This window comes from Cebus imitator, unplaced genomic scaffold (assembly GCF_001604975.1).
Source record: "Cebus imitator isolate Cc_AM_T3 unplaced genomic scaffold, Cebus_imitator-1.0 Scaffold192, whole genome shotgun sequence".
Classification (NCBI taxonomy): domain Eukaryota; kingdom Metazoa; phylum Chordata; class Mammalia; order Primates; family Cebidae; genus Cebus; species Cebus imitator.
In genome coordinates this window covers 365225-377609 of record NW_016107507.1, presented here as the reverse complement: position 1 = coordinate 377609, position 12385 = coordinate 365225, and the positions used below count along the sequence as shown (strand labels likewise).

Here is a 12385-nt window from a genome sequence, read left to right as displayed (position 1 = left end):
TGAGCCACCGCGCCCGGCTCTTACAGTATTTTCTTACATATGTAAGGATATGGCAATTTTGAGACTCTTGGAATATACTGCTCCTTGGTATCTCTTGACCTAGAGGATCACTGAACTGTATGTCTAAAAAAGTAATATGTGTAGATCAGGAATTACTAATAGATTTTATGCCCTGGGTCAAGTGTTAGAGATTTGTAGTCACTGCCTGGAGTGCCATGTTGAGAGAGACCATAACAGGGCCACAACTGATTATTAATATCGTCTATACTCATGGGAGTGGGCATAAATAGACCACTGGAAGTGCTTCCCTATTATCTGGAAAGTAACTTACTTACCCTTTTGTAGTTTATAAGTAATCTATAATATATTTTCTTATTTTGTTCTTTTTAGACATTTTTCTGACTCATAAACTTTATAACTCCCCAGAAATAATTTTTAGATTTCTGAATAGAAACTTAAAGTTGTCATCCAACTCATCCCTTGTATTGTCAGTTTTATTTCTTTTACTTTTAGTCCTCACACATGATGATTAGGGAGATCTTGGTCATTTCATCTGCAGATAAAACATTTTTCATGTTATTATAACTAGGTAGTTTGTTGTTGCAGGAATTCAGTCTCATCAGTTGTTTCTCACACATGGAATTCACATGCTGTTCCTAATGAGCAGATGTACAGAATTAGAATTTCTGAAGAATATTTTGTTCAGATAATTAAATTTAAAAAGGAATAGTGTATCTTGTCATTTGCACATAAGAATTATTTTAATTTTTATTTAAGTATTTGTTTAGCGTTTGGATTCCCTCTCATTCCCTGTGTGTGTGTGTGTGTGTGTGTGTGTGTGTGTGTGTGTGATTTTTAAAAAGAAATTCAAATGCAACTCTTTTGGTTTCTAAAATCTTTCTAGATTGTATTGGAATAGTGTAACATGATGAACCAGTATGTACATTGCTCCTATTTTACAATGTTGAATCTCTTATTGCTCCTAATTTTCTAGTTCCCTCGTTCACAGTGCTTTACAGCCAAAGCTGTATTTTTGCACCTTGGTACAATTTTATTCATCTCAAATAAGACAGGCTTTGAAAAAACAACCTTATGTAATTACATCATCTACTTTGAGACGCCTTGCTGAACATACACATGAATTAGTGATAAGTCAATTTTAAGGAGTTTGCAGGAAATAGCTTGAGATAATAAAGGTTAAGCTGGCTCAAGATGGGTAGAGGATTATGTAGTAGTTGGAGTGCCTACTTTGTGCAAGATGCTTTGTTACCACAACCCAAATGGAGCAAAACCTCCTCTGTAACTCCAGGCAGCTTCACTGGCATTTGGTTCTCATTCCTAAATGCTAATCTGTTCCGTTGGTCCCTAGCCAGCTCTGAGTTAGACTAGAGGTTGGAGGAAGGAACCAAGCAACGAATAAGTGAAAAGAAAATAAGAATAAGACATAGAATTGCCTGGAGATAGAAATATATGGTATTATCATTTTTAAGGCTTTTTACCGTTTACATACCATACCTTGGTATAAACTGTATTATTAGTTCCATGTTACAGATGAAATTGAAGCTACAAGTCACTCGGCTAGCAAGTGGTAGGGACAGCAGACATTCTGGGAACAGGAGTTTTCTGATTGCTTCTATTTTTTCAGGGAAGTATATAGCAAAGTCATCAGCTGAGTATGAGGAGGAAAGGAGGAGGTGTTGGAGAGTAGAGAAATGAGAAGGTGAGGAACAGTCTTCTAGGGGCTTAGGAACATGAATGGGATACTTAACGGTATTGACAGGCAACACCAACAACCCACCTTGGTTTGGTGGTCATAGATTTAAAGTCCAACCAGTGAGAAGCTCATTCAGCTTCTCACATTCAAGCATTGACTTGGCTTCACCCAGGACTAGGGTTTTCCTAAGTGACCGTTAATATATGTATTTTTAATACCTTGCCCTCCTGACTCTCTGAAAACTAACTCTCCAGGGACCATTTTAAAGGAGTATCTCAACAGGTGCACTGGATCCCATCTTCTCTTAGGATACCACTCACTGCTGAAAAGATGTCACTCACTGCTGAAATTGATTATGAATCACATAATCTAATCAGAAAGGAAAGAAGAAATGGGTGTCAAGGACACCTGTGAGATAGAATGAGCAGGTGGTACATTTGGGAGGTCTTAAGAGGTTACTGAATTATTGGAATTAGAATCAAAGGGACAGTCAGTGTGATGGCTCATGCCTGTAATCCCAGCATGTTGGGAGTCTCAGGCAGGCAGATCGCTTGAGGCCAGGAGTTCGAGACCAACCTAGCTAACATGGCAAAAACTCATCTCTACTAAAAATACAAAAATTAGCCAGGCATGGTGGTACGTGCCTTTAATCCCAGTTACTCAGGAGGCTGAGGCATGAGAATCACTTTAACCCAGTAGGCTGAAGGTTGCTGTGAGCCGAGATCATGCCACTGTCCTCCAGTTTGAGTGTCAGAGAGAGTCTATCTTAAAGAAAAAAGAAAGAGAAACATAAATATATATACCTACTGTGTACTCTCAAAAATTAAAATTAAAAATCAAAGGGAAAGATTTGAAATGGCACCTGAGAGTATACTTGAAATCAGATTGGAGAGGGAGTTCAGTCATTACAATGGCAAGATTAGAGAGTGTAACTATGCAAGAAGATAAATGAGTTGGAATAAAGAAAAAGATCACTCACTGAAGGAGCAGAGGACAAGGAACTGAGAGTCCATTGTATTGGAAGGATCATTTATTTGAATATTGATTTAATCAATACTTATTGCAGGGGTCAACAGCAATGAGAAACCCAAATGTTGGTCTCTAATTCTATTTTCCACTAAAGGGAACTAGAACTCTTTGGAGACATGGCTGTTTTCAGATAAAAGTATTGCAACACTGTAAATCTATGAAGTTGATAACATAACCGTAATTTTGTAAGACAGTAACCTTATTAGGAAATATACAAATATTTAGGGGTAAAGGGCCGTAATATGCGTATAATTCAGAAAACAAATTATGCGCATTCCTGTATGTGACAGAAGGAGAGAGAATACAAATGATAAAGCACACCGGATAAAATGAAACAATTGGTAAATCCAGATAGAGAATATACAGTATTCATTGTACTTTTTTTATTTTTGCAACTTTCTCTAAATTTGAGATTACAGTTGCATGGGTACACTTGTACACAGATTTTTTTTTCAATCAGAGACAGATCAAAAATACCCTATTCACAGGATAGAAAACCTGTATATATATATAGAACCAACTTTTCCTATAACGCAGGCTCCTCAGGGCCCACTGTGGGACATGAGTATGCATAGATTTAGGTGAGGGATGGGTGTTGTAGTCCTGGAACCACTCTTCCCTCCATGTATACTGAGGGAAGAGTGTATTTTAAAAAAAAAACAAAACTATGACAAGAGTGGTGTTGGAGAGACACAAGGTCATCCACTTAGTTAAGTGTTGAACTTGGACTGATTATATTCTGTGCGGTAAAATCAGGATAAGAGGCAGATTATTTACATCTCTAAGCTTTTGGAAACTTACATTTTCACTTTGATATTTTTATTTTGTTCTTTGTTTTTGGCATGATGACCTTTCATTTTTAGTTCAATGATGTTTTATAACCAAAACTATTATATTCTTTTCATGTAACTTTATAGATCGTTTGAATTTAAGTCATCCTGTCTTAACCGTCATTTTCACAAGGTTATCAGGGCATCAGTTGAAAACCTTAGAAGTCTGGGATTCTTTCTGTGCTTTTTTAAAAAACAGTTTTATTAAGATACATATTAAGATATAATTCACATGTCATATAACTTGTACATTTTAATAAAGTATACAAGTCAGTGGTTTTTAGTATATTCACAGTCAATTTTAAAACATTTTATCACCCCAATAAGAAACCTCATTCCGGTTAGCACTCACTCCTGATACACTTCACTACTCCACTGTAGTTTCCAATCTACTTTTGTCTGTATGAATTTGCCTACTCTGGATATTTCATATAAATGTAACCATTTAATATGTCGCTTTTGTGGCTGGTTTTTTTCACGTAGAATAATGTTTTCAGAATTCACCTATGTTGTAGCATGTATCAGAGCTTTATTCTTTTGTGTGGTAAGTAATGTTCCATTGCCTGGATATTCTACATTTTATTTGTCAGTTGGTTGACATTGGGTTGTTTCTATTTTCTTATTATAAATAAATGCTGCTATGAACATTTGTGTACAGGTTTTTATGTGAACATATGTTTTTAGTTCTCTTATACATATCAGTAGGAGTTGAATTGGCTGTGTCACATGGTCACTGTGTATTTACCTTTGAGGAAAGACCAGATTGTTTCCAAGCAGCTCCTCCAATTTTATATTCCCACCAGCAGTGTATGAGGGTTGTTTCTCTACATCCTGGCCAGCATTTGTTATTACTTATCTTCCTGATGATAGCATCCCAGTGGGTGTGAAGTGGACCTGTCTATACTTTTAAACCCCCAAAATATGATCAGTCCTCAATAATAAAAGATCTCCACCCTTTTCTAGCAGCAAGCGTATCTCCTCATTAAATACACACAAAACAAATTGAAATAAAATAGCATAAAAATTATTTCCCTTTCCCATTTCTTTGTTCTTCAAAATTGATTGGAGAGAATCTCAGGAGAAGTAATTGGATTTTTTAAAATTGTGCAGCTAGAGTTCATAACTTTTAAATGCCCATTATAGTCAGATGTATGTTTAGCATCTGACCCCCACCCCGCCCCATGTCTGTCATACCCACTGATGCCACTCAACATTGCCACTTACACTTCCAGAGTGCCTTATTCAGGAGCCTTTCCCCATCCTCAGCTTAGCACAGAGCCTATCATTTGCTTTCTCTTGGTAGCTCAGAGCTTCTATTAGTATTAGTTCAACACATTATTGATTAAATTGAATTTTGTGGGGTCTCCTGAGTGCCTAAGTGCTATTTTTTTTAACATGGTTTCTACAGGAAAATATGTATCTTTCCAGGTCAACACTTTAGAACACAGCTTGATTGCAAGTTTGTGGTTATCTATGTCCATGAAGAAAGTCAAAATAAATTGGAGTTGTTTAACCTGGTGTCAGAAAGCCTTATGTTGACTTAATAACCCCCATCATATTGCAACTTTAGCAAGCATTATTCCCTTTGTTTAAATTGCAATTTCTAATTTTAAAAATTATATTTTATTATATATAATAAAATGACAAGTAAAAATTGAATTCAATTTTGAAAAAATATATATTAAAGGAAAGTAGAAAGAAAAGAGTAGCATTTTTCTCATATTGTATTTGGCTTACTACAATAATAGAAAGTTGCTCTTAGTTTCAGTTCTCCTAAAAGGCCAACTTATGTTTGAGATGTATATCCTCACTAGTAGAATGAGTTACATCATGCTTTCCATGTTCTGATGAAGTTTAATTTACCTTTAAATAATAATTGTTACAGAGGATTGGATTAAAATCTGATCAATATGAGAATGATTGATATATGTGTATTTTTTTCTTAAATTTGAACCATGACAGTTAGAGATTAACTCAATAAAGCATTCTATGTCCCTTTCCCAAAAACATACATTTAGAAGTAAATTAAAGATCAGGTGTAGAAAGTTTTTAACACCACTTCTATTGATCTGCTATCCACAGTATAATTTTGGGCTTTTTTTTTTAATCTATAAAAAATCAGAGTAATACCCTGTTTGCACCATTCATTTCATTGGAGTATTAGGATGGCTGTCAAATATACATGGGATTTAGGTTTATTTTTATTTCTCTCTCTAACCATCACCTTTCCCCCTCCTTCCCCTCTCTCAGTTCTCTCCTTTCCTCCTTCCTTTTTTTGCGGGCTTATTTCTGAGTGTTTGAATAGAAAGAAGGCCAGTTGGCAGTTGCCAGAAGGTATTCCTTAGGAATACTATGTTACTATATCAAAATAACAGCACACATGGGGCATTTGGGTCATACCTGCCTCAAGGGTCCCTCAGCTTTGAAGTATTAACAGAGATGTTCTTCCTGTGCAAGACCAATTGCGCTTCCACATCCATGGTGTTTTCTCTACACAGATTGCTGGCTTTACCTCAAGTCCAAAGCTTTGACTTGACCTGAATATTCCAGTTAACATTCTCTTTGTCAGAGGGGCATGAACTTCTCCCCTGTTAGAGAAATTGTGTGTGTGTGTGTGTGTGAATTACCTTTTTGACATGTTTCTTTTGTGTTGAATTCTGACAGCTCTCCACACAAGGAGATGCAAGTCAGGTGATTGGGCCTCTTACTGAAGGACAGAGAAGAAATGTGGCAGTAGTGAATTCACTGTATAAATTGCACCAGTCAGTAACAAAGGTAACCTTTATTTTTATTAAGTTTTTTTTAACTTAATTTTAAATTCTTGTCTCAAATTTGAACAGTTTACAAATTAGTATTTAGTACTTTGGAAAAGAATACAATGAAAATGTGATTACTATGAAATAAACTAAGGAGTTAACTCTTTTTAAACAGTCTTTGATTTTGACCTTCATTGTTTGTGTGACTTTTAGTCTGTACATTCAGTTTAAAACACATGAACTGTAGATCCTCAAGTTAGTTAAGTTTAGTGAACAAATTATTGGAAGGCAAACATACATTTTCATACTTTTTGAAACACCCATATAGTGTTTGATATAGTGTAGATGGTAGTAAATTATAGCAAAGCTAATGACAGAATAAGACCCTGAAGTCCTCCAACATGTCAAGAATGTTCTATTAATATCTTTGCATTAAAAAGGTGGGGAGATGCTGTATTGAAAACTGAATTTTTATGACATAATCACTGATGACTACTTGCAAATAGACAATGTGTATTCTTTTGCTCTTTTTCTACTAAGCATTTAAAAGAAATGACTGAACTCTAACTTGTTGGCCTCAATATATTACGTCCAAGGTGAACTGTATTGTTAATTACTAAGAAAGCAATACTCTTAAGTCCATCTGTGACTTTTGAGTAAATTGTGCTTAATTATTCTCTATAGGTCATTTTAAAAATATTTTATAAGTAGGAAGATAGTAATTTAGAAGACCTGAAGGAAGCTAATGGTTAAAATAATGTTCTTGAAAACTTGACTTCTCATATAAACTTTAATATACTAGATTGTGTTTTGGAATAATTTTAAGTGACTATTACTCATTTATTGAAAGATTTTAACAAGTCATTTTATCAATTAGGGGTTTCTAAAAATGTGTGTTTTACACAGTAAACAAAATATATGTTAAAGAGTTATTAACGGGTACATCTCAGAAAGGTAAAAATTATTAAAAAACACTAAATGATATATTTCCCATTCTCTTTAATCATTACTCCAAAGCACCACAAGCAAAGAAAGATTGTGTTCTATCTAGCCTGCTTTAAATGTCTTTATTGATATTTTCAAAATTTGCATGATGTTTATATTGATTTATAAAAATTGAAATGCTGACATTTTTATTTTAAAGACTTGTTGGAAATTAGAGTCAGCCTAAAGACAAGTTATTTTTTTTTTAAGAAATGAGTAAATATGGCTTTATTCTGACCTTTTCAAGTTAAAACTTCATAATTAAAACCTATGTAAAATGAATAAAGGAAACATAGCTCTTAGTAGTATTAATGTTATTTGAAGTATGTATTTGATGTATACACAAAATTATTTTTCAACCTATCTTAATCCTGATTTTTAAAATCATGTATAAGATATTATGATAAACAGTGATAATACTGTATATATAGTATGTGGAAACAGCATTATATGCTATAATCAAAATTAGTATTTGTAGAAACAGACTTAAGCAAAACTATAACCGGATCAAAACCTTGTTCTAGGTCGTTTCCAGTCAGAGTTCATTCCCACCGGCAGCTGAGCAAACTATAATTTCAGCTCTAAAGGTAAAATAATTTAATTTAATCTTTGACTCTGTAGATCAGAGCGGTTTTAGGATTATTTGTTTAACTGAGTGAGTGATGTCACACTTTCTAAATACTTCAGAATCCTCTATATATACAAAAGTAGCACGTTGATAATTATCCTAAAGAGAATAGATACCAAATGTGTTTATATTTTCTATAATTTAAAAATAGACCATTTTGGTGTCTACAGATTGTGTTCTACTTATGATAATTGTGTACATAGAAGCAAGAGTCTTACATGTGTTTATCTAATGGCAGTACAACTCAGCATTATCCCAGTAAAGCAATGGTTCTCCACCAGAATCAATCCTCTAGGTGACATCTGACAGTATCTGGAGACGTTCTGGATTGGCATGACAAGGTGGAGATGCTACTGGCATCTAGGGAGTAGAGGCCAAGGATGTTGCTGACATCTTGGACTACATAGGACAATGCCCACCCCTCTCTCATAAAAGAGTTTTCTAGTCCAAAATGTCAGTAATGCCAAGGTTGAGAAACCCTACTTTAAACGTGGCATAAAACCAGAATATATTTTTATTTTTTATATATGAACATAAGTGTACCCCTTTTCTATTATTTAGGAAATTTTATTACAGATAATGGTATGAGATTCAGAGCCATATGTAGTTGACAGTATCTCTTTAAAAAACAAGCAGATTATTCATTTTTACAGCAGTACTAGAGAGGCACATTTTGAAATATTACTGCAACCCTTCAAGTTATGTATTTGTATTACCATTTTTATACATCTTAGAAATAATACCTTGTTCAAGGTCCTATTGCTGATAAATGCAGACCTTGTTAACTCTAAAGAGTTAAGTCTACTACAGCTTGCCACCATCATTCCTTTATTTACTAAATATTTATTTAGTACTTGGTGAGTAAGTAAGGCCATATAGCATAGACTCAGGAGCCAAACTACCTGTAACCCATCTCAGCTATTTATCTAGCTATGTGACCTCAAACAAGTGAATAAGCTCTCTCTTGCCTTAGTTTCTGCATCTATAAAATGATACAATAAACCTACACAAAGGTAATAAATTTCAACGATTAGATTGGATTTAGGTCTCTAAGGGAGAGTTTTAAAAAGTGAGATCAAAGTCTACAAGTCAACATTAAGGATAAATACATACTTAGAGAAAACAGAAAACAATCAGAAGAAGGAAGAAAATTAGAACACTGTGTCACAAATCCTAAAGAGGGAGGGAGCTTTTAAAGTCAGATGGTTTAGAATTTACAGGGAATGAGGATTTAACAGGCACCAAAATGTAAGGACACTAAATTCATATATGAATGTATTTGATTCATTGAGGGTAAGATAAGGAGACACTATTTTCCCCCAATGTATTAAAAGTACACTTGGATGTTCTCTGTATCCCTTTTTCTCCCCTTATGCTTTAAAATATTTTGCCATAATAAAATAATCGTTTTTAGTAAGGTTGGCATACGTATTGATGATCATAAAATCAGGTCAATATGACAAACCTTAAAGTCTTAACATTCTTGATTCCAGACAAGTAATGTATAGTCTTCTATTCTGTAATTCTACGTTTTTTTCTTATAGCAGTAACTATCAAACATTTTTTCTATCACTACCCAAAATAAGTACATTTTACTTTGTGCCCTCATACATAATACATAAGCATTTACAAATATATACATAGATTTGTAATTGCATGAAGTGTACTTCTGTACACATTTATCTATAGTTGGTAGAGCAGTTTCATAAAATAATACTTATCCTTATTTTGTGTACTCATTCTAATATTTTCTTTGCTAAACTGTTACTTTTTAAAACATGATAGTGACCCACTGAATTGATTTTTTTGACCTCTAATGATCAGACACAACTCATAGTTTCACAAAGTCCATTCTCTAGATTAAGACAGAAGAATGCCTTCACTTTGCTTGATGATAGAAATCACTTGGAGAGTTAAAAGTAGAAATTACTCAGAGACTATATTTCAGTCTAGGGTGGTTTCTTTGAATCTTAGTTTTTAACAGACAAAAATTATTATTTCAATATTAGTCACTTGGGCAGGGAGTTGGAGTCAGTGCAGGGAAAATTGCCCTAATCTTGGGCTGCAGCCGTCACTGAGGTTTGCTTACCAGGACCGGTACCCCGTGGAGCTGGGTGCTGCACTTTGCTAAGGCATGCAGATTTTGCCTTTAAGAACTGGATAAGAGAAGACTGACAATAAGTACAAGGCCCTCCTGCGGTGGCCTCATCAGTTAGAGACTTAATTGCTCATGTTAATACACTCAGTGAAAGTTTTCACTTGGCTATTTAAGTCTTATAAAAAACGGTTATGACTTATTAAGTAAAAAGTAAACAAAACCCTCAGACTTAGGATAAAAAAGAATGTTGAATTTCATAAAATTGTAAGAAATTTATTAAATTACTTTGAATTCAAGGTAGACAGTTATGATATACAAATGCTTGCAGCCCAAAAAATCTATTTAATTTTATTTGATAGAGAAGATATTAAACATACTTTTTAACTTACTGAAAAATATAGATATAGACATTTAACAGTCCTTTCTTCTCTACCTTGCTGAGATTTTATCCAAAATTAAATGTTATTGTAGGCTTGAGGTTCATCATTATGTATTATTTTTTCATTTATTCAAAAATATTTATTACCATATGCCAGGTATTAGTGATACACAGTGAAAGTCACAAATAAAGTCCTTTCCCATGTGGAGCTTTTACTGTAGTGAGGAGCCCAGTGGCGACAAGTGCTATGATGAAAAATAGAGCACAGTAAAGGATAGAGAATGGGGAATGGAAGGAAAGTGCTATTTTATATAGGCCTCTCTAATCAAGAGACATTTTAACAAAAATCTGAAGGAACTGAAGGGTGAGCCAAACAGCCATCTGGGGCAAGTGTTCCAGGAATAGAGACCTGAATTGGACAACCTTGTAATATTCACAGAACAGCCAGGAGGCCAGAGTGGCTTGAGCAGAGTGAGTGACAGCAAAGGAGCAGGAGTGAAGTTGGAGAGGGAGCAGAGCAGGGGTGGGGTGGAGAGCAGAACATGCAGAGTCTCCGTCATCACATATTCTAAGCATTATCTAATATGTCACGAATGGCATAATTAATATTGAGTATACATTATTTCATTATAACCACCATAGCTATAAGTATCATTTAAACCCCTTGGCCCAGTAAATCTGATCCATTTTTTACTGAGATTTGACTTGTGAAGATAGTGATTACATTGCCAAATTTATATATGGCAAGGCTTCTTTCTCCCTTTTTGTGTGGGTTTGATGCTCTATATAAAGGAATATTCCAGATTGCTGAGGCTCCAATATTTTTGTAATTTTAACTATTTTAGGTAACTATTTTAAATGTATAACATATTTTTAACTATTTTAAATGTATAACATATTTCTTTGCTTTGTAAAGAGCATATGAAATACAATCTAATCTCCTTTCTCAGTTTCCTTGTTAGTTGTTAGTTTCTACCCATCCTTGAAATGAAGGCATTCCCCAAGATGCTCTCTTCTCTTCCTATTTCATATTTTCCCTAAGTGGGAAACCTTACCCAGCAATAAAGTTTTCTATGTAAACCACCATATCATGCAAGTAGAGATATTTACCTTCTGATCTTTATACCTGTTTTTCCATGCCTTATTTCACTGTCCAGGATCTGTTGTACAATGTTGAATAGAACTGGTGAGAATGGACCTCATTCACTTGTTTCTGACTTGGAGGAAAGCATTCGTTATTTTACCATTTTAAGTATAGTATTAAGTATAGGTTAATGATGTAATAATGTTAGCTGTAGGCTTTTAATAGATGGCCTTTGTCAGACTAAACAAGTTCCCTTCTATCTTAGTTTTCTGTTTATTTATTATAAATAATGTCGAGTTTCATTAAACAACTTTTTCTATATCTATTGAAATAATCATATGGCTCTTTTATTCTGCTAATGAAGTATATTATAGTAATTTATTTCCAAATATCAAACAAACCTTAGTCATGATGTATTACCCTTTTTATGTATTCCTGGATACTTAATGTATCCTTTTATGTATTCCTGGATACTGATTCACTTAATTTTTGTTAAGCATGTTTATTTACATCTATATTCATAAGGAATATTGTTATAAAATTTTCTATGTCTTTATGTGGTTTTGGTAGCAATTTAGTACTGGCCTCACTCAATGAGTTTGAATGTTTCATCCTCTTTTGTTTCCTACGAGAGTTTGTGTAGAATTTGTTATTTTTTTCCTTAAGTGTTTAGTAGAAATCACCAGTGAAGCCATCTGGGCCTGTAGTTTTCTCTGCAGAAAGGCTTATAACTACACATTAATTCCTTTAATAGACAAAAGGCTATTTGTGTTATCTATTCTTCTTATTTTTTTTTTTTTTTTGAGATGGAGTTTCACTCATGTTACCCAGGCTGGAGTGCAATGGCGCAATCTCGGCTCACCGCAACCTCCGCCTCCTGGGT

The 12385-nt window shown here is 34.2% G+C and overlaps 1 protein-coding gene across 3 annotated transcripts in view; it reads left to right on the top strand.

The window, feature by feature from the left end:
* COG5 (component of oligomeric golgi complex 5) overlaps positions 1–12385 on the top strand; it is a 368077-nt gene that overhangs the window by 304529 nt on the left and 51163 nt on the right. For 2 of the 3 annotated variants that reach the window (XM_017546917.2, XM_017546916.2), the window contains exons 15-16: positions 6238–6348; positions 7838–7900. The exons of the other annotated variant lie outside the window; for it this stretch is intronic. In XM_017546917.2, coding sequence (XP_017402406.1) covers positions 6238–6348; positions 7838–7900 — 174 coding nt within the window. The remainder of the gene's footprint in view (positions 1–6237; positions 6349–7837; positions 7901–12385) is intronic. 3 annotated transcript variants of the gene reach the window in all.